The 27,097-nt window shown below is 32.9% G+C and overlaps 2 protein-coding genes across 2 annotated transcripts; one reads left to right on the forward strand and one right to left on the reverse strand.

Annotated features, from left to right (window-relative positions):
• The first annotated feature begins 7,018 nt into the window (after positions 1 to 7,018).
• LOC144563723 (long chain acyl-CoA synthetase 4-like) lies at positions 7,019 to 13,730 on the forward strand. Its single transcript, XM_078313215.1, has 19 exons — positions 7,019 to 7,308; positions 8,034 to 8,097; positions 8,405 to 8,494; positions 8,601 to 8,657; positions 8,907 to 8,955; positions 9,055 to 9,131; positions 9,211 to 9,250; positions 9,551 to 9,645; positions 9,943 to 10,110; positions 10,403 to 10,513; positions 10,965 to 11,052; positions 11,183 to 11,249; positions 11,523 to 11,598; positions 11,703 to 11,820; positions 11,923 to 12,168; positions 12,360 to 12,499; positions 12,695 to 12,877; positions 13,225 to 13,344; positions 13,439 to 13,730. The coding sequence occupies exons 1-19, from the start codon at positions 7,166 to 7,168 to the stop codon at positions 13,472 to 13,474; spliced, it is 1,968 nt and encodes a 655-aa protein (XP_078169341.1). The 5' UTR covers positions 7,019 to 7,165; the 3' UTR covers positions 13,475 to 13,730.
• Positions 13,731 to 22,210: 8,480 nt separating this feature from the next.
• On the reverse strand, positions 22,211 to 26,702 carry ATG6 (AUTOPHAGY 6). Its single transcript, XM_078312404.1, has 10 exons — positions 26,438 to 26,702; positions 25,659 to 26,032; positions 25,177 to 25,347; positions 24,522 to 24,646; positions 24,344 to 24,392; positions 24,110 to 24,268; positions 23,694 to 23,779; positions 23,523 to 23,594; positions 22,973 to 23,122; positions 22,211 to 22,581 (listed from the first exon to the last, which is right to left on the reverse strand). Exons 1-10 carry the CDS (start codon positions 26,607 to 26,609, stop codon positions 22,362 to 22,364), a joined length of 1,578 nt encoding a protein of 525 aa, XP_078168530.1. The 5' UTR covers positions 26,610 to 26,702; the 3' UTR covers positions 22,211 to 22,361.
• Between the last annotated feature and the right edge of the window lie 395 nt (positions 26,703 to 27,097).

The raw sequence follows: 27,097 nt of genomic DNA on the forward strand, positions 1-27,097 counted from the left end.
TCACAATTTTACGGTCCAAATTAACTTCCAGCCATATTTAACTCAATCCGAGGCCCCTTGGATTGTAGAGAGTTCTCTTTAAGATTCGTGCAAAGTTAAGAGAACGGTCAGGATCTACTAATTCTAAAAGATTTCTTTGTCCGGTACCGGGGAGGATCCGAATTCACTGTGTTCTCTATTATATTCTGGCATGAATCTTACACCTTGTTTGGATGGAGAGTAGAGGAAGGCAGGGAATGGAAACAAAATAAAATTTTTCATCGAATCGTGTTTGGTTGATAAAATTATGTCAGAAGTAGAGAGTACAAGAGGTGAAAGATTTAATTTTGTATCATTGTAAATCAATAGAATTGGTTTCTCTTTCAAATTGGAGTGTAATGAATGGAAAGAAATTTTGTTGCAAATATGTTTAGAAAAAATAGCACAAATGACCAACCATATGTCTTACCTGTGTAATTATCATACAACTTTTTTCTTACAATCTTATAACAGCAATCGAATTTCTCATTAACCTTCTAAATTTTAATCAACCAAACAAAAAATAAGATGGAAAGAAAAAATAATTTTTTTTTTATTAATCATCCAAACACGAAGAGGTTAAATACGTTAATCTTCATTTCTATTCCAATCCATTCCCTTCTATTCTTCACGTCCCTTTCCTTCCTCTACCCTCCATTCAAACATGGTGTTAGAGTGGACCCTCATATGTTTCAAAGTGATTTTGACTTGGCTAAGAATGTTCCAGATATTCACTCGTCAAACATAGCGTACTCTTTTTTTTTTTTTAAATAACATCAAAATTAAATATTTCAATGAAATAAGTATGCTAGATTTGATTTCTATAAAAAGACGCTCTATCGATTTGGATCGGTAGATGCAGAAATGCATTGCTTTACACGATCGATAGAGCTGTTTTTTATTAAAACGAAATTCAATATGCTTGTTTTGTTGAAATCTTTAAATATAATTCTATTTTTTTTAAAAAATCTTTTTTTTTGTGTCAATTTCATTTTTCATTGAATGAAATTCATTCAATACGTCGGTGTACTTGAGTTAAATTTTGGTGAATCATCCACCGGTCATGGTCAATATTGATTTTGCCATCTTTGCCATTCAATTGAAGGAAACAGATATAAGGCTTCTGTTGGCCGTTGGCCGTTGCACATACGGTCTAGAGACCATTCTTAGTATAATTATTTGATCTTATCTCATCTCACCATTGACAATTTCAAATGGGCTTTGTTTGAATGATAACGAAAGCATGTCGTACAATCACCGTTGTAGACAGGCAGACTCAAAATTTTCATTAGGGGAGTGTAAAAAAAAAAAAATCGAATCAGATTTAAATCCATTAATTAATTAGGTACTTGATAAAAAATAAAACTTTTAACTTGTACTTTTTAATACTCTAACTTATAATTTTTTATTTTTTAATCTATAATTCTAATTATCAATTATAATTCAAAAAATTTATTTTCATTTCAACTTTAAATTTAACTCGAATTACAAATTAAACATCAAGAGAGTAGTAACTCTTTTTTTTTCAAAAAAAAGCAAAATCGATTAGAACATTCCGATCTCCACTAAAACTCAAAATCTCAGCTGCTCCCTGAAACCACATGGGTTAGCCCCTGGTTGTAGAATATATATTACAATTCTATTATTGGGATCTTATCATACAAGCACTTTTTGCTATTGAGAATTGAAGATATGCACTACACGTGAAAAAAATTATGTATAAAGTATACTTGTTGGCTCGTTTAATACTCACAGATTATTTATGTATATTTGTTGGCTCATTTATTACTCACAAATTATTTATTTTATTGTTGAAAACATAATGTGATCGTGAGAAAACAAGTATTTTATATTAATGAGGGGTTGCATGCTAAAGTTTTGGTGTTAAATAAGTTTTAATAATTTCATCCCCTCACGACTTCGCAGCTTCTGCGAAGATTTTCAAAAAAAAAAAAAAGTTTTAATAATTTATTATACTTTTGAGATAACAACATTAAGTGATAAGTCCTCACTCTGAATCTGTGTCCTCTCAGATACCTGACTCAAAACAATTGAAACGGACAGTCCAGAGAGGCCAGTATTATTTGTGCTTTGAGATTTGTGCCAAATTAAAAGAATGATTCTGAACCGTTCGTTTCAATTATACTCAGTCAGATAACCTGAGGGATGTGAATTCCCCTCCATAGCAAAAAAAATCATGTCCAATTAATTATTTTTTTCCACCATTTTTATATAAAATGAGATGTCCGATGAGAATATTGCGTTCAAATCCATACAAAAACAAATAGCAAATGAATTAAGGATTAATACTTCTACATTTTATTAAAAATTTAAAATATTATTGTGACATATATATTAACTTGACGCAATCTATTTTATTATAATTAATATTTATTTGTATCTAATTTACTATGCCAAGAGCCAAACTATTTTATTTTATGAATTTGATTTAATTTATCTGATCTCGGTTCTTGTAACTTAAACATAAATATTAGGTTCTTTTAACTATAACAAGTTTAAAATTATTATGTTTTATTTCTATAATTAAATTATTAACATGACTCCATACAAAAGTAAAATGATAATCTTTTTTTTTCAAACTATCATTTCAATTATTGTATTACATTCAAACAATATTTTTCAAATTTTCCTTGTGCATTCACATGTTTATAAAATCTCGCACCTATTAAATCCAATCCAATTCAATCCGGCGACGATCACACGCGTTTTGAAAATCTCTTTTGAAGAGACTCCTAAGTCCTAACACAGTCTACTTTTCAACCGAAATTTTTATTAATAATATAAAAAAAATTATCCAAATGAATTATTAACAATATTTTAAAATATGTCCAAATTGCAGTTTTAATTCACGGTTTTAGGCCCCAAAACCGCAAATTTAATTTACGATTTTAGCCCTCTCAAAACCGTAGAACAAATCCACTTTGTTTCTTAAAATTGTTTTTTTTTCATGAAACTGTGGATTTAATTCACGATTTTAGAATTTTCTGATTATTTGTTTAATTAAACATAAAATGTTATAATTTATTTATTTTTGTATTAAAATATTAAAAATATTTTATATATTTCTTTGAAAATAGATGGAATACTATATAATTTGATTAATTAGAAAGACTGTAACAAATAACCCGAATCAGCATTTTTCAGGCTGAATTTTTTGTGGTTGTAAGAAAAATTAAAATATTTTTTGTGTTATTGGAAAAAAATATTTTGAATCTGAGTTATTGATCCCGGTTCAAAAGTTATTTCGAGATAAATACATAAAATATTGTGGTTCTTTTATTTTTGAAAAAAGTAATAATTGATTTGATATAAGGGGCAGATGAATTGAATTCTCATGGATTAACGGTTCCTTACTCCTTAGTCATTATTTTAATGTCAAACGTAAAATCATGAATTAAATTCACGGTTTTAGTCTAAAACTGCAAAAAAAAATCTGATTTTTCGAAACCGTGAATTTGTTCTACGGTTTTGGAGAGACCAAAATTGTGAATTTAATTTACGAAAAATTGATCCAAAACTGTGAAATAAAATTGCGTTTGTATATTTTTCAAAATCTTGTCAAACATGATTTAAAATTCGAATTTTTTTTTTATATATTAACAAGAAATTCGGACTTTCCATCAGTATTCGCTATTTGCTAATGGAGTACACGCGTTGGTATGTAAACCATTCAAGTGGTCCCTGACTCAATTGTTTGGTATATAACAAGAAGTCAATAACAGATACGTGTAAGAGCGAAACAATTTTATTATTGTCATTTTTTTGTTTCCATCTACTTTTATTTTTTTAATATTTTAATAACAAAAAAAATTAAAATTTAGATGTCAAAATAAAATTGTTAGATTTGATTTATATTATTTTCTCTACATGCATATAAAAAAATACGACTTTTCAATTTTCGTTTTATATAAATTGATAAATTGAAAATCAATGTTTATATTTTATCTACACTGGTATATTTTTGTAAACTCTTGATACTAATTAAAACAAAATTGAAATATCAAGTTCTTTATGTGTGCACAGAGAAGACAATATAGATCATATCTAAAAAAATTATTCTGATACTTAAGTTTTAAATTTAAATTACTTTAATTTAAAAATAAAAGCTAATGAAGTCCTAAAAAAAATAAAGGATCGTGAAATTTGATTATATATACGATTCTGTGCGATAAATAATCAAATGGTAGTCAATAACTATACAAAATAATGAAGGAAAGATCGAATAAACAATCCGATTATATACCGAATATTAATACTAAAAAATTCTATCAAATTACTCAATCTACCCAAATTTGTACAGAATCTCAAAAATTGTCCCTTCCGATTACTAACTAACTGGACTCTATCATTCTTTCCAGTGATTTAGTAACCGGATTTAGAAAAAAAATTCAATTACTAAATAACCTGGTTTCAACATTCGATCGGTTGTTTTTTTGTGTTTTTTTTTACAAAACAAATTTGTTTATTTTTTTTTTATTTTTGTATTGAAATATTAGAAATGTTAAATATATTTCTTTGAAAATAGATGAAATACAATATAATTTGATTTATTAGAAAGACTGTAACAAATAATCTGGATCAATATTTTTCAGGTCGGATTTTTCACGGCTGTAAGAAAAATTAATATATTTTTTATGTGTTATTGAAAAAAAAAAGTTTTGAATGTGAGTTATGGATCACGGTTCAAAAGTCACTTCTAGGTAGTGTATTAATTATACCCGAGTCGGGTATACCCTACCCTGCCCGCCCGTGCCCTAGCTCGGGTATAGGCAGGTAAACAGGTATGGCGGGTACGGGTATAGGACGGGTAGGGCACAGCTTTTCGGGAAAAAACCCGACCATACCCGGCCCGAGATATCCATCTACCCGTGATACCCGTGCCCGTGATAACCTTTTTTTTTTTTTTTTAAATTTCAAAATTTAAATCAAATTTCCCTTCAGTTCTCCAAACATATATTTTTTAAAACAAATAAACATATATTATATGTATATGTTTATAGTTTATACATATATATGTATATGTTTATGTATATGTTTATATATATATTATGAGGAGGGTTCAAATGCCTCCATGTTTTTGTGCCTCCATCATGCCTCCATCTCTCTCCATCATTTTCAAAGTTCAAACAGTCGATCCGAACCGCCCAACCTAACCTCCATACCAAAATATGTTTGGAGACCAAATTTTATATTTTTAGGAATTTTTTTAGATAGGTACAAAAATACTGTTTTTAGATGGTTCAGATTTACTGATTTTGTACCTATCTAAAAAAATAGTAAAAAAATTCCTAAAAATATAAAATTTGGTCTCCAAACATATTTTAGTATGGAGGTTAGGTTGAGCGGTTCGGATCGACTGTTTGAACTTTGAAAATGATGGAGAGAGATGGAGGCATGATGGAGGCATTTGAACCCTCCTCATATATTATACATATACAATATCAAATGCGGCATTTAAAGAAAAACATATAAAAATATTTTAAAAAGGTTAAATATGTATATATAATATATGTATAATATATATATGTATATATAATATATGTATAATATATATATGTATATATAATATATGTATACATAATATATGTGTGTATATATAATATCTGTATATGTATATCAAATGCGGTCGGCATTTGATCTCTGCTGGTAAATCCGCAAGTATGAATTGATATAGGGATTTTGTGAATATGTTACATTAGAAAATATATAGTTTAAAATATATAGTTTAAATGAACCGGGTGGAGGGAAATAAACCCAACTATATATTTTTATTAGATTAATTTTGTGAATATAGATATTCAAATTTGTTTTGATGTTAGGTTTTATTTTTGAAATTCGTATTTATTTTTCATAGGTTAAAAAAAAAACAGAAAAAAGGATCGGACCGGCCTGCCCCTGCCCGCCTACCCGGACCGCCCTGCCCCTCAAGGGTACCACGAGCACGGGTATAGGACGGGCAGGGAACGGTTTTTGAAAAAAATACCCGAGATACCCGTCTACCCGTGATACCCGTACCCGACCAATACCCTTGCCCCTGCCCGGGTATACCCCGGCCCGCCCTGCCCCTGCCCGTCCTTAATACACTACTTTTAGGTAATACAAAAAAATATTGTGATCCTTCTAATACATTAATAAAAAAAAACCAAACAAACAACCGGTCAAATGTTGAAACCGAAAAGTTACTCAAACGAAAGTTAGTCAATCCACTTTTTGGTTATTTAGTAATCGAATTTTTTTTCTAAATCTGGTTACTAAATCACTGGAAAGAATGATAGAGTTCGGATATTTAGTAACCGAAAGAGGCAATTTTTGAGATTTTGTGCAAATTTGAGTACATTGAGTAATTTGATAGAATTTTTGGGTATTTATAAAAATTTCGGGATTATATACGATGGAAGATAATCATATCTTCGAATGAAAAAAAAAAATTCGAGCAATTACGTCTGACACCAATCCTGACAAATCCTCCGTGTTCTATTTGGAAATAAATAACTCCAGTTAATCGAGCAATTCAAGTTAGAAAAAAAAATACAAATCTATTCTTACAAATCAAATGGACGCAGGACTTCGTCTGGAATAGTCTCCTCCCCAAAATTTGGAAAGATCTGACCGTTCGTTTCAGGTCGAACGGTTCACGCTGAATCAGACGTATAACTGTCGATACTTCTCTCTTCATCGTTAATAGTACAAGAAGCCACGTTCAATCTAGTCCATCCGATCCAAAACAGACGATTCACATTTACAGAAACTATTTCAAATACTGGAGATGATCTGAAGCTGGAATATCTTTCCTTCTCCAGTCCGAGTGTGTATCCTCTGAGATATCTCAACTTTTGCGTGACCGACGTGTCCGGTGCCTATTCGGGGATAGCGCGGGGGCCAGTATTATATGAGATTCAAGATTCGTGCAGAACGTATTTGAACGGTTCATAATTTCCAAAAAGTCACGCAAAATATGAGATATCTCAGAGGATATGAATTCCTCCAGTCCTCTGACCTATTTATAGAAGCTCCAAGATGTCTTCTCTTCTTTGCTCGTGCTCCCTTTTTCTATTTAGAAAAAGAAATTTATTTGGAATCATACCATCTAGAGAGAGAGGGGGGAGAGAGAGAAAGATAAGAGATAATGAAGCACTTGGTGGAAGTGGAGAGGGGGAGAGAAGGCACCGATGGGGCCCCGTCGGTGGGACCCACATATCGGAGCGCCTTTGCCAAGGATGGCTTCCCGCCTCCAATCCCAGGTCTTGATTCGTGCTGGGATATTTTCAGGTAACTTAGGTTTTAACTGTGTATTTCGTGCCATTTTTTTTTTTTTTATCTCTATACTTGTTACTGAAGCGTATTGACATAGAATTTTATTGTTTGGTATTATCGGCATTTATTTTATTTTTTAATGAAATGGCTTTTGTCTCTTTTTGCATCGTTGTAGATGCGCTTTAGTAAGAGTTTTGACTGTTTCCAGCTTTTTTTTAATTAAAAAAATGTTTTAAAAGTGCTTACTAAAAAAAATTTAGGCTCCTCAGTTTTTTTTTCTTTCCATTTTTTACAATAATTAAAAATTAGATCCTCAGAGGAACTGAGATTTTAAGTACAGCGCGTAGTCAACAGAAAATGCTGAGAAGTTGGCCTTTTTATTTATTTTATTCTTTCAACAGCTTTGGTGAGATTATCTAGTACAAAATAGAATCTCTGACATTCCAAGAATCAGTACTTATATTGGGTTTCCACGGCTTGGTTTTAAATTCGATATTTGGTGAGATATACGCTTAAATTAGTGGTTTTATCCATTTTTAAATTCGATAATAAAATAGTGGTTTTGGTGGGACTTCAGAACTGAACAGTTTCTACAGGGTCCTACATGAGATTTCATCTGATTTTAACTTATTCTGTTCTTCTTCTCAGCATTTACTTTGTGTTTTTACTATTTTGCTTATTTCTACTTGTATAATGTTTAGCTGTTGGTTTAAACTTTTAAGAGGATACATTTATTACAGACTTGCTGTGGAGAAGTACCCCAACAGCCAAATGCTCGGTCATCGTGAAATTGTAGATGGGAAGGTATGTACATACATTTATTCTTTCTGAAATTTTGCACAATGCCATCAAAATTCTTATTTTGGAACAATTTAATTGAGGTTTACAAAGGGTAAATGGTTTTGCCTAGAGGAGTAGGTACTTTTTCTGGTAGTTACCAAAGAAAATTGGTTGGAGGGTTACTTTTGGCATTTTTCAAGGACTTGCAAAAGGAGTGTTACATCGATATGTTTTAAATAAATTGGTGTGGAGTGATACTTTCCAATTTACTTTTATGAATTATATGAATTGTGAGCCCTTTAATATAGTTAACTTTCTTGTGCTTTATTAGGCAGGTGAATACATATGGCAAACTTATAAAGATGTATATGATATCGTTATCAAGCTTGGAACTTCTATGAGGAGCCTTGGAATTGAAAAGGTAAGAGCATTTTTACTATTTTGCCCACGGAATTGATTTTCTTTAACTGATCTCTTATTGAAATTTCTATAAAATTGAAAATGTGCATCTTCCATTTTGTTCTTAGGAAAGCCGCTGCGGTATTTATGGCGCTAATTGTCCCGAGTGGATCATGAGCATGGAGGTGCGTTTTCTTACCTTGGATATAATATTTAGTTCTTGGTAACATGTGGTATGAGTGCTATAGTTAGTATCAAGGAATGGTACTACTGTTCCCAAGCACATTTGTCAGATTTTTTTTTTTTTTTTTTTTGTGGTTTTATGAGTGTATTTGTGTTAATTGAAAGTAGGGACTAAATAATGAAGCTTCATACCAGTACAAATTGGCTTGGGTGGAGTCTTTAGTTGATGCTGCCTTTTTCTATTATTGTAGGCTTGCAATGCTCATGGAATTTACTGTGTTCCTTTATACGATACTCTTGGTACATTTTCTTTACTTCTATTTATTTTTCAAGTTTTTGTTATCTGGATGTCTCTGTCACAACACCAAATTAATGATTAATTTTTAATCGTGTAACCAGGTGCTGGTGCTATAGAGTTCATTTTATGCCATGCAGAAGTTGAAATTGCATTTGCAGAGGAAAAGAAAATCGGAGAGGTACCACTAATCCAAAGATGTCCTCCTCTAATACTGACATATGAAATGTTTGACTAAATTATCGCTTTAAATTTTTCAGTTGCTCAAGACATTACCAGCTGCAACCGAGTTCCTGAAAAGTAAGTTATTCATGCCAAATATCTAATTGTTGTAAAGTAAGCTAGTGGAATTGTATCCTTTGGTGGCCAATAGTTTTTACATGTCTTGTTTTTTAAAGGTAGCAGGCAATCACCTACTAATAAAATTTTCATTAAAGAAACAAAAAATATTTACAACGGCGGTACATCACAAAATTAGGTGGAGGTAAATGATCATTAAGTGGGATGCATGTCCGGGTGTAGGTGTTGCCAAACTAGCAATACATAAGAACGAGATACAAATAAGTGATTAGTGATAAGTGTATTTTCTTTATGTTTCAGCTATTGTTAGCTTTGGCAAGGTCAAACCTGAAGAAAGAGAAGAGGTAGAAAAGCATGGCTTGGCAATATATGAGTGGAGTGACTTTTTGTTACTGGTATGTTCCAAGTCATTATAATATGTTTCCTTGTCAGTAAATATTTATTTATTCTCATTTTTTATGGTACATAAAACCTGCCAGTGGGATCCCTTAAAATAACATCTAACTCCCAATTAAAACCCTCTCTTAGCCTCAGTTAAGCCTAAACAGTGTACTTAGTACTCGACCCAGTATAGTCTTGATTTAGCTTTATTAGCACCAGATCATCCTTTATTGCATATTACAGCTACTCGTATGTTTTACTTTCTTGTTTTTAGAAATTTTTTAATCGTACTTCTTTTCCTTTTCCTATAGGGAGGAGACAAACAGTATGATCTCCCAGTAAAGGAGAAAGATGACATATGTACCATAATGTACACTAGTGGTACAACTGGTGATCCGAAGGGGGTTTTGATTTCTAACCGAAGCATTATGTCTGTAATTTCCGGTGTAACTCGGTTGCTTTCGTCTGTAAATGAAGCGGTTAGTGCTCACACTGATAATTTATGTTATTCAGTTGTGTTGATATAGTGCAGGTTCTGGTATAATATCAGTATTGAACTGCGATATACCAAGGATGGGTTCTAACACCCAATTTTATGGCCGAAAATATAGGAAATGCCCTAGTGTGCTTAATATTAGTAAGCCATAGTGACATTATATACCATTTTAGGTTTAATGATTTTGAAACTAAATCCTTAGTCATATATTACCTGTGCAACTTGATGTTATGTAATAATATGTGTTTTGTTTTGCATTTCTTTGTCCAATACAGGTTACTGCAGGTGATGTGTACATGTCATACTTACCACTAGCACATATTTTTGATCGAGTTGTTGAAGAGGTATTCATTTATCACGGTGCTTCTATTGGCTTTTGGTGTGGGGTATGTTTTTCAGTGCTAATTTGATCATCTCATGTTTTACTGCATTTTTACTGGCATGTACAGGTGTTGCTGGTCATCCTATTGGGATCAGACCAAGAATGGAAATAATATTGCTGCTAGCCTGCTACCCATTTTATTTCAATCTTTACCTTCATTTTGGGGTTTGAGTATTACTGTATTAGGATTTAGGGAAGCACTTTCAGAATAAGAAAGGTGTATGTAGCTGATTTATAACCAGTAAAACTTCATACTGGCTTTTGGCAAATACAAAATATCAATTTTCTTTTCTTCACTTTTGCATAAAAGGTCCTTTAAATTTAGTTAGTTCATGCATAGCATCTTGCTACCTTAATCGTAATTGTAATGTTTATAGGATATCATGTTATAATTTTTATTACTTCAGCTATGCTTTAAATTACTTTAATTCTATCTAAACTTGTAGTTTTGACAGGATGTTAAAGGATTAGTTGAAGACCTGGGGGTGCTAAAACCCACAATTTTCTGCGCTGTTCCCCGTGTATTGGATCGCATCTATTCAGGTTTTGTGATGCCTTTCTGACTTTTGTTAATAGACTAGCAAAGAATTTTCAATCTTGTTTGCATAATAATTTTTTTTTCCAAGTTCCATTTATTTTTTACTTAATTTGGTCACTGGGACCTACCTTTTAGGTTTGCAAGCGAAGATCTCTGCGGGGGGTTTCCTGAAGAAGACTTTTTTTGGTATTGGTTATAACTAGTAAGTATTTGTATAATCTTTGATTTACTCATTTCTGGATATGAAAAGTAAAAAGATTCTGGTAGAAACATTTTATTATTATAAATTTAAACCTGGAGAATCCCAAACAAATGAATATAAATAGAAACATTAAAGGTTTTCATCTGTATCCCATTCAAGTCTGCCATACACGAGCACCTCTAATAAACAGAACAATGCCAATCTTTTGTTTATTAATTGTGTTGGCTAAATTATTTTTTTTTTCTTTTTCTTTCCTTTTCTTTTAACTGCCAGTAAAAAAGGAAATATTTTTAATGGAGTCAAACAGGAGAATGCGGGTTTTGTATTTGACAAGTTTGTCTTTTCTCAGGTAATTGTTTTGGGAATTAGCTTTCTTTAACTCTATTCCATCATTGTCTTTGCTTTTATGTGGTTTCTGTTTTTATTGTTATAATGTCTTTATTATGATACTAGGTAAAACAAGGGTTAGGTGGGAGAGTGCGGGTTATTATCTCTGGTGCAGCTCCTCTTGCAAAGCACGTCGAAGAGTTCATGCGTGTGGTGACATGTGCCCACGTTCTTCAAGGTTATGGTATGTATTTTTTTAGGATAAGCTCACTTATATCAGGAAAAACTATGGTTGGCAAAATATTACTTGCTGCTGACTTCTGACATCTTGCTACATCTTATTCAGGTTTGACAGAGACATGTGCGGCGACAATGGTGTCACTGCCAAACGAGATAGCGATGCTGGGTACCGTGGGCCCACCAGTGCCGAACATCGATGTGCGGCTTGAGTCAGTTCCTGAGATGGGTTACGATGCGTGCGGCGCCATCCCGCGAGGTGAGGTTTGTATACGTGGAGAGAGCCTCTTCTCAGGGTACTACAAGCGGGATGACCTCACCCAGGAGGTCCTCATCGACGGATGGTTTCATACTGGTATGTTCCTTTTTGTAATTAACAGATTGGTGCTATTTTACTGGCCTATGTCCTTATTTTCATCTCTGTTCTCTTGTACACCATAAAAATAAAAAGGAAAAACAAATAATATTGAAACAATAGAAAATTATGCAGTTGCTATGATTATCTTGACATTGGAGCCATAAACATCTTTGTTCGTGTGATTTTAGGTGATATTGGCGAATGGCAGCCTGATGGGGCTATGAAAATTATTGACAGAAAGAAAAATATATTCAAATTATCTCAAGGAGAGTATGTTGCTGTTGAAAATTTGGAGAATATTTATGGCAACCTTCCCGAAATCGATTCGGTACATCTTGATTTTTTTAATTTACATCTTCACTGAAGGGATCTTCTTTTTGCACATTTGCATTTTGTGAAAAAAGAAGATTTACCTATGTTAATAAAAACCTCTTATTTTTTGTCTTTTTTTTGGCATAACATCATGATGTAGTTCTTTTTTTATAACAATTTTTCTTATAATCAAATTACTTTTTCTATTCAGATTTGGGTCTATGGAAATAGCTTCGAGTCATTTCTTGTTGCCGTGATCAATCCAAATATGCAAGCCATAGAAAATTGGGCCCAGTCAAATGGGATAACTGGTGATTTCAAGGCACTTTGTGAAAATCCTAAAGTCAAAGAGTACATCTTAGGCCAAATAAAATCTTTTGCTAAAGAAAAGAAGGTATTTTTTTTTTAAAATTCCTATTGGCCTTCTGTAATTACCCTTGTAGCTATGCTGGATCACCGAAAAAGGCATAAACACACACAAAGTCAGCTAGCACTTGCAGGAAAATTGAAGTATTTCATTTTAGTCGAAATATGTGGAAGTATCTCCTTTCATTTCTCGTATTTGGTACAATATTTGGCATAAATCTTTTTGACATTTTCTAATAATGAAGTTTATGGTGAGCTTGGAATATATTAACAGTACTTGTCCTTAAAGAAATAATGAATGATAAAATTTGTACCGTTGCATTATGTTTTGTTGATAACTTTATACTTATTGTTTGTTTGATGCTGTTGGCACAGTTGAAAGGTTTCGAGGTCATAAAAGCAATCCATCTTGATCCAGTGCCATTTGATCTGGAGCGTGACCTGCTGACACCAACATACAAAAAGAAACGGCCTCAACTTTTAAAATATTATCAGGTATTAAGAGCACTATTCCTGGCAGCACAATGACAAAGTTGCTTCTAGGATCTAATTGTTAACCATTTTAATTTGTTTCTCTGATTTTTGTCAGGATATCATCAATGGACTTTACCAGAGTAACAAATGAGTGGCAGCTTTCAATTGAAGATTTAGTACTGTTTTTACTTTTGTTACCATCTATCATCCACTACCATGCCACTGTCACCTGTAATATTTTGGGGTTTCATACAAATGTGTCTAGGTGTTGTATTATGATAGACTGGAGTACTTAGTACTTCCTGTCTATTGGATTCTCAGAGATGCAATAGTGATTCATAGATAAAAATTTGGGGGCTTTTGATCCTCATCCTTTTATAATGAATAACAAAGTGATTCCACAGTAATTTAGAAAGCTGTTGCAGTTGCTGATGCCGATGCATTGAATGTTTCTATACCAACCTAGTACAATGTTTGATCGATCTACCGCGGGAAGTGTATCACCGTTTAAGGTTATAGATTTTAGAAAAGCAGTTTTGACTTCATGCAGCGCATAGATTATAGAACCAAACCAGTGCCGCATATGGTTTGTGAGCTTCATGAAGCCAAAACTGTTATGTTAAAAATCTAATATCCCCGATTTACCACATTAATTAATAGGGCAATAACTTCAATAAAAATTACATGTGCGCGTGAAAACTTTAATTATTTTTCTATTTCCCAACCATAACTTATTACCCAATATTTATTAGTTTCATCCAAACTCGGAAAGAGTTTTATGTTTTTCCAGCCAATCTAAATATTATTACTCATGTCTTGCTTGTTTATCTAGTTAGACTAATTTTAAATAATGAGTAGAACTAAGCCCTATTTTCGGCTTTAGTTTTCGCTCCCACATGACCCTACTTTATTTAGGGTGCATTTGGATGCCAAGGAATAGCAGAGTTAGTTGTGTTAGCGACTATTTTTAGCATGTTATTCTCACTATTTCACGTTTGGGTGAAAAAAACGCTATTCTCAACACAAGAAATAGCTCAGGTTAGCTACTATTATGCTATTCCATTGAAATGTTGAATTAGCGGCTATTCCGAATTTAGAGTTAGCATACTATTCTCACTAACCTCACTCTTACTCTAGATTAAATGTACAGTACCAATCCGAATACCAGTATTGTTGTCATCTTGTGTCCATTACTCCATCTCTCTCTCTAATCTTCTGTGGACTGCATTTGTGTATTCAATTATGTGGCTTCCATGAAATAGAAACACATGGGTTTGATATTTTGATGTCAGAACATAATAACTAAACATAAATTCTTTGTTTATCAATATATCCGATAAAATATCTATCGTATGACAGGATTATCTGTCGAATTCATTTGACACCATTTTCGACATATGGTCTAGATTTTGTGTTCTGTTGAAATTGGCTGACCAAAAGTTTAAAAATAAATTAATTTGGTTGTTTATAAAGTAGGAACGAATTTAAATTTGAACTCGCCTCAAATTTTTCACTCCTAAGTTCATATGACTCAATTATCTGATAATTATTCGTTTTGTATGTGTATTCGAATTTGTATTCATGAATTATCTGCTTCGTATCTGTATTCGTTTAAGGTGAATTTGATTTTGCATTTTGACATTCATTTACTATCTGTATTTGTATTCGTATCTGCTCAGTGAAACATAGATATGAATTTGATAATAGCATTATCCACTCTGAATTCGCTCTGTTTACACCCCAACTCTATTATGTAATAAATTTGAGATTATATTAATACGTTATTACATTTCTTTTCTTGATTAAAATTCTCGAAAGAATTCTATTTAATTTGTAAATTTTAGAATTTATTCAGATTACATCTACGTATACTATTGCATATGTATATGCACCAGAAGTGTATCGTCATATTCAAAATTGTGTTGTTAAAAAATGAAAGGGATGTCGTTTCGAGTGAGTGCGTATTCTCTAATATAAATTTTGAATTTGTCTGAAACCATAGCTTTTAACTTAATGCAGGTCAATTTAAAATTCATGAGCATAATTATCTGAACAGGCAGATTTAAAAAAATTGGATTATAGACGAACTCAATATTTGATAAGAAAGATGGTCTTCTTATCAAAGAGGATGTAAATTCTTCTCCAGAGGTATATAGTTTTTATAAGAAAGATAGCGATCTAGTTTACTAATTTTTGTTTTAATACAGAACTTTCATTCAGGTGTTAAACGCACAATTTCGTATATAGAAAGTGTTATTTTTTGTCACTAGATCAAAGGGTTAATATAATTTGTTGAACTATTTCAATATCCATTGCCATTTTAAAATTAATTTGGTATCTATTCAGAACCGATTTTTTTATTTTTATCCAAAATATAAATTGAATTTTAAAAATTAACCGAACCGGTTGTCAAATTTTAAATCTACCCAAACCGGTTAACCGTTAACCGGACCAAATTTCCGGTTAACGGTTAACTGGACCCTTTAAAAGAGTCCGGTTAACCGTTAACCGGAAATTTGGTTTGGGTTCGCTTAACCGTTAACCGGAAATTTGGTCCGGTTAACGGTTAACGGTTAACCGGTTTGGGTAGATTTAAAATTTGACAACCGGTTCGGTTAATTTTTAAAATTCAATTTATATTTTGGATAAAAATAAAAAAATCGGTATTCAGAACATAAAGAATTTTGCTTTGTGATTCGTGTCAGATTAAAATGAACGACTCAGATCTCATTCTACACAGCAAGGTATTGCACTGGATCCAAATTTATTGCTAGCATACTACTTGGTGATCTCAGTTCATCGATGGGCGATTATTAATGCAATCGAAAGGGATCTTATTTAGAATTCACATCCTCTGAGATATCTCATATTTTGTGCGACTTTTTGAAAAATCTCAACCATTCAAATATGTTATGCACGAATCTCAAACCTCAAATAATACTGGCCCTTCGCTATCCCCGAATAGGCACGGACACGTCGGTCACGCAAAATATGAGATATTTCAGAGGATACACACTCGCTTATTTATTCCTATTTTTTTTTAGTTATATATATTAAAGCTTAATTGAAGTTTATTTCCTTTTATGTTTCTATATAGTTCAATAAATTATCAAATGTATACTTGTAACATATTGGTTAGAATTCCACACTACAGCTGTGAAAATTTCGATTCAAATCTTATTCACCAGACGTTAAATATTTTTACATTTTACGTTTTAACGTCTACAATATAAATTTTGTAGTTCAGCTACTGAGATTACCTACCATGAAAAGGAAGCTATTGACTAAAAAACAAAAACAAAATAAAGTTTCTAGGTAGCAATAAGTAGTTAAGTACAAAATGCCGATGTCCATTCTTCATCCACTGAATTAAATGTTGGTTGCAGCGTCAAATTAAAAAACATAACTATCCAATTTATGTGTCATAAGTGCCAACTTGCTTGTGTCAGTTTACACTTGGCAGCATCGCTAGCATAGTACAATAATTTTTCATTATAAATGTCAGGGGTGACAACCAGCTAGCTCGTTACGAGTTGGATCTAGCTTGAACTCGTTACGAGCGAGTTGATTTTAGGGTTCGAGCTGAAATCTCATATTGAAATCGACGTCATGAGCTGGACTGAACTAGCTCGGGAGTTGATGAGCTAGCTCAGTGGGTCTAACTGAATCTTTTTTTAAAAAGAAAATAAAATTTACAAATTTTTTGGACAGAACTGAACAGAGTTAGACCGAGCTAAACAATAAAAAATGCACACAAATTCACAAATTGATGCCTCGCAAGCTAGGCTCCAGCTTGAACTCGTTAATTCTGAACCGAGCTAGTGATGAGTTGGCTCGTTAACAGCTCAATCCAGTAAAAGCAAACTGTTAGCGAACAAATAACAAATCACGATTAAGCCACGCACTACGAGCTTTTTCGCCACTCCAAATTATATACCTCTGCTTGCCAAAAGAAAACTTTAATGGGCAATTAAAGTGCATACGTAACATGTATATAGAGCTGGAAAAATACAATTTTCATGGCTTTTTTTTAAGGCTTTTAGAACATGTTTGTGAAAGACATCTCTCAATTACATAGTTTTTTTTTTATTACTTTTTGCATATTTAATAGTAATAAATTAGTAATTGGAAAATAACTACTGACATCTGGAACTTTGAATTAAAATATAATTATGATGATATGATAATAATTTAATTGTATGATATATATAGTATACCAAATGTATAGGTAACATATTTGCTTGTGTTAGCTGAACTATGTAGGCACAACCGTTAAATTAACTTATTTATTCGAAGAAAAGTTGATAAATTATACATATTTATTTTTCTTTTTTCTAAAAAAAAATAACTTAACTATGGGTTGATGCAAGCATAGCAAAATCAATTAAAAACCCTTTTATAAATCGAGCGAGGAAAATGCATCCAATTTTTTATTCTATTACTCTTATCACTATTTTTTTGCCCAATTATAATATGTGTGTAGCAGACAACAGCATGATGGCAATCTTTGACTGCGACCTCGGCAGCAAAATATAATTTAAAATTAGGAATTGAATATATACTAATACGGGAGTAAAGCTAGAGTGTGATGTGCTTATCAAGAGAGTTTAATAAGCACAACTTCAAAAGTATACCGGATCAACTTCAAATGTCAAATTCAAACCGTTGAAATCCATATACTTCATGAGTGATGCATGTACATGCAAAATTTTGAAAGTTTCGAGTTTATTTATTACAAGGTCAAGCGGTCAAAGAAATGATAAAAATTGAATATATAAAACAACTTATAAATTAACTTATAAAATGTTCATTCCTTTGACCGCTTGACCTTGTAGCAAATAAACTTGAAATTTTCAAAATTTTGCTTGTACATGTATCACTCATGAAGTATATAGATTTCAACGGTTTGAATTCTATATTTGAAGTCGATCTGATATACTTTTAGAGTTGTGCTCACTAAACTCTCTTGATGAGCACATCACACTCTAGCTTTACTCCTAATACGGTAATACCGCTATGGCACTTCAATGCATGATCCTTGTTTATAAACAATACTACGAAAATACCTGTAAGTGGGAAGAGTCCGGATCATAACCTTGGCATTTATTGGTCTATACCAGCACATGTCACTGCCATAGTGACAAGGTCCGCGTTTAATTCACGAATAATTTATTTTTTTGATATTATCGAACTGAATAGCGTATTAAACGTTGATCGAACCTTTGACTGAATAAAATGCGAATTATTCGCATTTTTTATGTAAAAATTCGTCTGAAAAAGCATGTCTGAAACGCGAATTTGAACAAAAGCCTGCCAGGCCATGTGATCTCTATGTTCCCTATCTCAATTCACAAAAAGCATGTCAGTGACCATTTGAGTAGATATTAGAATCTTTTGTGGCTAAGAATTACATAAATTGTATTAACAATTTAAATTTGAGTGGATTTTTTTTGCTTCCTGGTTATACATTTGTACCGAATCATTCCCGAATTATACCTGAATTATACCCGAATTACGAATTTTTGACCTCGCCGAACCGAATCCAAACTATTCATTTGTCACTATGATCACTGCAGCCCTTGCTATGCCATGAAGTAACTCAAATTTTGAGTTTTGATCAGGGCCGTTTGATCATAATCTGGGAAACCAAAATCTGCTTCTATTTTTGAGAATATGACTCTCCTCTTCTCCTTTTCTCTCTATCTCTCTTCAAAAGCAGTAGAAAATGAAGTCCGCTATGCTAAGAAGGTGAGATCCACTGAGATCATTGAAGAGTAGCGGTCTAAATCTTCTATATAAACACTTAGTTGATCTATATAAGCACCTTATTCATCTATATAAACACTTAAAGAAAAAGAAAAAAAAAAGTGCTTATTTTCTCAAGCAAATGAGCAGATTTGGATCCATAATGCGGACCAATCCGATCAGAAGTGGAATGCATGGGGGACTTTGATATTCGTGCAGAAGTAGATTGAACGGTCTCCATCATTGATTTTGATCTAATATCCATCATTGAATCACCGGCACGGCAGCACTAATTTGACTCTCTGCCTCTTTTCAACATGGGAAGCGCTATTCTAAGCACAAAAATTTTATTATTGAGAGCTGAGAGAATTTTTTTCGCAATTAGACCAAATTTGTCCTTAATAAATTCTTCTTTCAATCTTTATTTTAAATTAAGTAACTATTAATAAAGGAAATATTTGAGGCTTCACAATACACATGACAGTCTTGTATATTTATGGAATTCATAAATAAGTAATGTAATTATTTTGATTTTGCCCACATGACCGTGATTATATTATAAACTAATTAAGTTTATCTTCAAGATTAATATTAGCATTAAAATACAATAAATTAGGGGTGCAAAATTGCAGACAGATCGGTTAATATCCGTCTGTATCTGAATATGTATTCGAACTTTTGTGGATTCAGATATTTGGATAAGTATACTTTTTTTTTGGCAAACTATAAGTATAATTTGTATATAAGATACGGATACAGGTGTACATATGAGTTATGAAGATACATATATGAATATGGTTTTGGTTTCGGAAGCAAATACTGATAATAATTATCTATATCTATATTTTTATTTTAAATTTTCAGATATCTATTTGTGCATATTCATTACGGATACAAATGTTATTGATGTGTATTTTTTATCCTTTTGTTTTAGAATTGTATATGTTAGAGAGAAATATTTATTTTTGTAAGTATCTATTGATTAAAATTTTACTTATGTTGGCTATTTTGTTTACTTATGTTGGCTATTTTGTCATATCTTATAATAAGATAACAAGTTTAACATTGAAGAAAATATTATTTTGTCCGTTTAATATCCGATATGTATTCATGTTTGTTTAATATTCAATTTGTATTTGTATCTATTTAGTATCCAATCTGTATCTGTATCTCTGTATCTGAAAAATAAAAACATGTGGTAATATAATTTTTATCACTATCCAATCTGCATCGAATCCATTTGCACATGTACAATAAATTATATCCACAAAATAAAATTATCTATTGTAATTAACAAATAGAATACTTAGAGAATTACATAATGATTATGAACTTTTAAAGATTAGTCAATGACTCTTCAATTAAAAAGTTTCCAAAATGTAACATGTTATATATTTTTTCATTATTTTAATTGTACATATTGGAACTAATCAAATTCGACCATCTTTTTTTTTATTCAAATAATTTGCCTTGGATCAAATAGAGAAGAATTTGTTTACATTTTTTTTTTGACTAATCTCAATGAATTACCTCATCAATTAATTACTTAGAAATTTTTTTGGGGTTGTTCTAAATTCGAATCAATATAGATTTGTACATGTATAAATTTTTTTTCTTATTCCACTCTATTAGGTAAGAATTAATAACATAAATTATTTGAACAAAAAACAGCTTCATGCCCTACGTAGACATTAATTTCCCTTCCATAAGTGATAATAGGAATTAATTAGAACCATAATAAGAAAGTACTTAATAAGGAGTAAAATTGTATTAAAAGTAAAAAAAATCTCTCAGCACTCAAAAATAAAATTGATGCTCTCAAAATAGCACTCCCCTTTCAACATTTATGAAGAAAGTTGGAAAAAAATATAGTTCTACTTAAAGTCACTTATTTAGTTTTTAATATGTAGATGTTTACTTAATGGAGAAGTAAAATAGATTTAGAGTAAAAGATCAAATTGTAGAAGTAATTAGGTGTAGATCTTCAAAAGACAAATTTGCGGATATAATTTTAATCGTCTTAATCACGTATTTTGAATTTATCTAATTTAGATTTTTAGCACTTATCTCGGTCGTGTGATTAGAGTTTGTGCAGATGATTAATGATATTTCAAAGAAATTTGATAAATTATCACAAGACGTGTTAAGCAGAACAGTCTGTTATTTCTGTGAGTTCAATAAAGGATGGTACATTTATGCAATTGTTCATTAAATGCTTTTAATATATAGCTGTGCTGGAAAGAAGAACAGTATTATTTTAGTATTGTGGTGGTGTTAGTTGCTCCGTCGGTATATCTTATGATTCTTATCCAACGAGAAATGTTTTTGTAGTGGTTGTAATTTGTAAAGGAGCCGCCTCATTGCATCAGCTGGAGATCACTTTAGAACAACAACATATAGATAATGACAAGTAACAGTTTAACACTCAATAATATATGCTTCCAGTCTTCCACTTAATTGTTAAAAAAGTAACACTGTTTCGAGTTCATATGAATTACTTAACAAATTTCAACCACCAAATATTCAAAAATTGATAGTTAACTAAAGTTGTCACTGTCAACTTTCTCAAGAAAAATATATATACATATATATATAAACAAAGTTAGCGCACTTCATTCAAATTTATCACCCCAAGTTCTCAATGCTGTTAGTTGGCATGCGCACGCATTCTTTTGATAAACACACATTGTTTATCTAAAATGTGTGAGCAATTAGGATTTGAAAGGAAGATGTCATTTTCATCATTTCATGGAAGCAGCTTGGGTCCGATGTTCATTGGATTCAAAATTGTTTCAATGGATTCGCTAACCGTCAGATCTGCTTTAGAATTCACGCTCGCAATTTCACATCTACTTTGAAATCCGTATACACGAATCCTAAAACAGATCCGACAGTTACCGAACCCATTGGAACCACTTTGGGTCCAATGGACATCGGACCCAAGGAGATCTCCATTTTCATAGCTACGAAGGGTTTTTCTTTTAAACGTACCTAAAAGAGCTTTCATTTCCCCATATCTATCAGACTAAATTTTCATGAAAGCTCTATATAAAAGATGAATATTTCAACACCAAAAAAGATTATATAAATTACCTATTTGACCAATTCCGTTTTTGCTGGCGTGAAACCAACCATTAAAAGCTTATCCAACATCTTAGTTGTAAGTTATATATATATATACAATAAGAAAAAAAAAAAAAAAAGGAATTGAAAAGATCCTGTTTTGTTATATACAAATTGGAGGGGAAAACACTTTTTCTTGAAATCAGTTAGTCTAAAATTTTGAACTTGGATCAACTAGTAGTTCTTTTGTACAGAGAGCTGATAGATGGAACCAGGGCGTCAGACTGAGAGGAGGCCATGGAAGAAAGCGGCTGGAAGTTGGTATTTCCCACAAACCAATAAAGAACCCATTTCAAATTGCAGAGCATGTATTTCAGTGCTTTAGTCCAGGTCTCTAACTTGTTGAAACTTTGTGTTATTGTATAGCTCTCCACCTTATCATTCTCAATCCTATTTCATGAAAGAGTTTTCCTTGTTAGACACTTCTCTTTCGTGAAAACCAAAACAGATGCTTTCGCCATGTAATAGGCCAGAATCAGATAACCTATGGTTTTTATGTGATTAAGTTCTTCGGCTTAAACATGACATTTTAAGCAATTAAATAAAACAAGATACAAACTAAATTGGTATCACAGATAGTTAAAACTTAGTGGTACCCTGCTACAATTCACTTCTCTACGTGTGGTTGACATATAACCAGTGAGATTTCTCTAGCAATGATTTCCCACTAAAGATTTTGGCAAAACTTCACCGGGAAACCCACACAGGACTTTATACTGGTATGGGTAAACCAACTGGTACGAAGTAGCAAGCATGTAAAATTTTATCAGGTAAGACTCACTTGTAAGGGAGCTTGAAACACTTCTCTGGAGGGATATTGTTTTCTTGGTCACGAAAATTTGCAAACTCCGCAAATTCCTTGAGACATGTAATGAACAGTGTCATGGCTTTGTCGTATCGCGTGCTCCAGAATATGTTCACCGGGCCATAACTGAGAAAAGAAATATATAAAAGATTGTTAGGCCAGAGACAAATAATCCAAACGGAAAGAGAACCAATTCCCTCAATTTTGGGTTCATTTGGCCCAAAAATTTTCATTGGTCCAACATATTTAATTATTTATAGACTTCAACCAATTAAAGCTTGATTTCCTCTTAATTAAAGCCCTTATAACCCTCAGTTTCTCTGTGTAACACTAAATTGCAATGGTTGATCCTCCTGTGCAATTACACCCCCCAATTGTACAATTTACCCAAATTTGCCTCAGTTAATCATCCGTAATAAATCATAAACTCAAGTATGAACTCTAATCTGTACTCAATTTACTATGGAACTACAGACCTATCTATTTCTCCAACACACACAGAAAACACATGCATGGACAGACTTACAGTTCATATGTATTACCACCAGTGTCGGTGATTCGCGGATAGCTTCCCATTGGGATGATCTTAATTCTGTACCTGAAAAGCAGTTACCGAAAAGTTTTAGTTGAGAAAATACTTCAAACAGAAAAAAAAAATTATACAACAAACAAACTTCAATTAGGTAGATCTACATACGGGAATTTAGGCCTGAAATACTGTGCCATAGTATGGAGGAGAAGACAAGCCTGGCCCCACGCAGCATTCACCTCATCCCACTCCACCTGAAATTATAAATATGCAGTGCTCCTCATTTGGAATCTAATATTTACGCTAAAATAGAGCATGAAAGATATTTTAAACAGTAAACACATATATAGCCAGTTTCCTTGACCAGCTGACCAAAAAGGCAGTAATTCAACCCACATTGTCACCAACCCTCAATTGTAAGACCATTTATCAACTAAGCCTAACATTAATCTCGGTGATCAAACTAAACACCTAAAAAGACGAGAAAATGACAATAAAATGTATTGACGAAGGTAAATATGAGGTCAAAACAACAAGCACAAGATTAACCTAGTGAGATTCCATATATCAATCCTTATAAGTACCTGTATTTTTGGGAGGCGTCCTAGTCTGAAATTATTAATTGTACCAAATTCACCTTCATGCGAAATGAAGAACGCATCGTTAAGGACATTGGTACGCTTCAGTAGCTCTAGATGTGCTTGAGATACCTCTATCTTTGCCAAAATTGCATCTCTTTCTTCCTGTCATGACCCAACAAAAATATAGTCAACAAAGTTTACAGGGATCTCAATACATTTTTTCAAAAGATAAGTTACCTGATGAGATGTTAGCTGGAACTGAAAGTTGTTGAAATCATGCCAATACCTAATTAACATAAAAAAAATTATTAACCTAGCTATGCTGAATCTAGATCACCACATTACATGAGTACGAAAAAAAAAACATAAACAATTCATGACTAATTAGAATTTAAATAAAAATAAATAGCAATACCGTTCTTCTAATTCATCAAAGAGCTTTGATTTTCTTTCAAGGTCTCTCATCTCAGTATTTACTTCTGAGCATTGCTTCTCAGCTTCTTGTATTGCTGCTTGAAGTTTTCTCTCTTCTTCTTCAAGCTTAGGGGGGACAAGAAAGGAAGGAGATCAGCAAAAATTCCATACTAAAACTATATGCACGTAAAATGAAACACACATATCACATTAATCAAGTATTTGAAATCCACATGTACACTAAATAAAAACAAACGAACGAACGAATGTAAACCAGTATCACAAATCGTCGTGTACACTAAGGAAAATCAAACAACTTGTGAAAGTTTGATGCAATAAATTTGGTGTCTCTTTGTACAGAGGGGGCAAACTCTTGGTGTTCAGATAACTGGTGCAAAGTTGTTTGGTATTCAACTAGTAAAAGGGTTGCTCCTCTTACAATAGGAGGTAATAATAAAGATCCCACGCAAAAGAGCTTATATGCTTAATGCTGTTGTGTAGGGTTTGTTCATGATTTTTGGACAGAACTCTATTCTTCAAGACCACAAAAAGTTTCAAAAAAGAAACATCACGTAATGTAACCGTCATGTCCTATGCACATAAAATACAAAAGAATAAAAAGGAAGTACACTCAATAGAATAGGAAGTTCAACTACCTTCTCCTTCTCTTTCAAAAAATCGGCCTCGCTAAGAACTGGCTGCAGCTCAGCCTCTAAACTCTCGAGGCAGGCTTCATAGGCTTGTATATCTCTGTTGACATCCTCAACCTCTTTCTCCAACTTGTCTGACACGACTCGCATGCACTCAAGGCAGAGAGGCTGCTCAATCTGCCAGGACCATAAAAAAACAATGAAGAATTGGAAGGGTACAAACCACAAATTCACGTTATTAATTCAGTTCCATTCCAGTTTGCTTTACTACTACCATGAACTGATTAGTATGTGCTGGTAAGGTAGTGCAACCAGTTTGACCAATGTTGTACCCCCATATGTTCCCTGCTTGGTTTATAGCTATACTTTTGAGGGTCAATTAATACTTAACTAAAAGGCCAATACCAAATTTAAGGTTCAATTGGGCTATTTAAGACTTATTAGCAAAACCGAGTGAGACTACAGTATCAGTCGGCAGCAGCATGTACCTGTGTATGTGACGTTGCGATTTCAAATGCTCGTTTCAAAACTGTGACGCTCGAGTGAAATCCCAAAATATTAGTATTATTATTGTTCCCTTGTAAGGGGCTATTGCTGCTAGCACTATTCACTGGCAACTGGGCACCCCCTCTGTCAGAACCCAGCTCAGGTTTGTACACTGAAGAGATGGGAGGGGGAAGAACAACATAAGACTCCTCCATTGCTTTACTGGACTGGGGAACATCAGATTGTGGAGTTGTCCGTGTCGAGCGTGGGGGCATTCCAGGACCCGGTATCCTACTTTGTTTTGATAGTATTACAAAGGACTGGTCCATCCGGCTAGCACCCATTACACTTCCTTGCACGTTTGATGCTTGCATACCTGTCAATTTTTGGAATGTATTAAATGATCTGATTAACCTAGGGATTTAATGGGAGCAGTATCAGCATATTTCTTTTATCTACTAAAATCTATGTTACTTTTTTCACTTGAATTAGCTTAAAACCTCCTCTGTCCCTCTAGGGTCGCTCAATTTTAATGGAAATATGCTTATTTCCCATCACACCTCTCTTACTCTCTAGATTTATATAGGCTTCCTTTAAATCAGAACCTAATTTTCGAAGTAGCACTGCTACTTATTCCTTCAACTGACCATCGACACCCATTCCAAGCCTCACGCAAATTCAAACTCTAAACGCCACTTCCGAATTCACAATCAGGAATTCCAATAAAAAAATTGTATCAAAACCAGATATTCCTCAAAAATAACAAAAGAACAAGCCGAACCGGATCGGGAAGGATCGTTGAAGAACTTGTCCGCGTACGATTCGACACCGACGACACAGAGAGCATGGCGACAATTCTGGCAAATCCACCGAGGCAGAGTAGGATCCACCGCCATGGCTCTGCCCTTATCTCCGCCTCCCGCCGCTCCGGCGCTGCTACCTTCTCCCTTCATAATCTTTCGAGCTTTCTTGCCTTAACAGAAACGAGGTTTCTTCCTGTTTAAGTTCCCTGATTGCTGATTCTCACTGGGAAGGAAGAGGGTTTCGTGTTGGGCTCTTGCCGGGCCTGATTTGATTATATCTGCGGCGCTATCCCAGGTTATTTTGGGCCGGGCCAAATGGTTATCTGGCGAAGTGTGGGTGTAAATCAAATCGGCATTGTCCCCTTAATCATGTGGTAATTTAATTATTACCAAAAATTATATTGAACAGATTGATGTAATTTTGACTGTCACCATTTCAAAGAAATCCGGATATCCATTTTAGAGTCTCATATATATTTTTGATTTGAGCTTTGAAGCATACTATCCACTCATGTTTTTTTAAAGGTTTATAATTGTTCGATACTTGTTTGGGACTAAAGACTTGGTTGTTGTTGTTGTTGTTTTATAATTATTTGATACATTAACGAATAATATAACAATAATTGGTATAATTTTGT

The sequence above is a fragment of the Carex rostrata genome, chromosome 12 (assembly GCF_964058835.1).
Source record: "Carex rostrata chromosome 12, lpCarRost1.2, whole genome shotgun sequence".
NCBI classification, from domain to species: domain Eukaryota; kingdom Viridiplantae; phylum Streptophyta; class Magnoliopsida; order Poales; family Cyperaceae; genus Carex; species Carex rostrata.

Coding starts and splice junctions, on each gene's coding strand:
- LOC144563723 (XM_078313215.1), top strand. CDS start 7,166: ATGAAGCACTTGGTGGAAGTGGAGAGGGGGAGAGAAGGCACCGATGGG. Junction 8,495..8,600: donor GGAGCCTTGGAATTGAAAAG/GTAAGAGCATTT, acceptor TTTTGTTCTTAG/GAAAGCCGCTGCGGTATTTA. Junction 12,169..12,359: donor CGACGGATGGTTTCATACTG/GTATGTTCCTTT, acceptor GTGTGATTTTAG/GTGATATTGGCGAATGGCAG.
- ATG6 (XM_078312404.1), bottom strand. CDS start 26,609: ATGAAGGGAGAAGGTAGCAGCGCCGGAGCGGCGGGAGGCGGAGATAAG. Junction 26,033..26,437: donor CAACGATCCTTCCCGATCCG/GTTCGGCTTGTT, acceptor AAAAATTGACAG/GTATGCAAGCATCAAACGTG. Junction 23,123..23,522: donor GGTGGTAATACATATGAACT/GTAAGTCTGTCC, acceptor TTCTTTTCTCAG/TTATGGCCCGGTGAACATAT.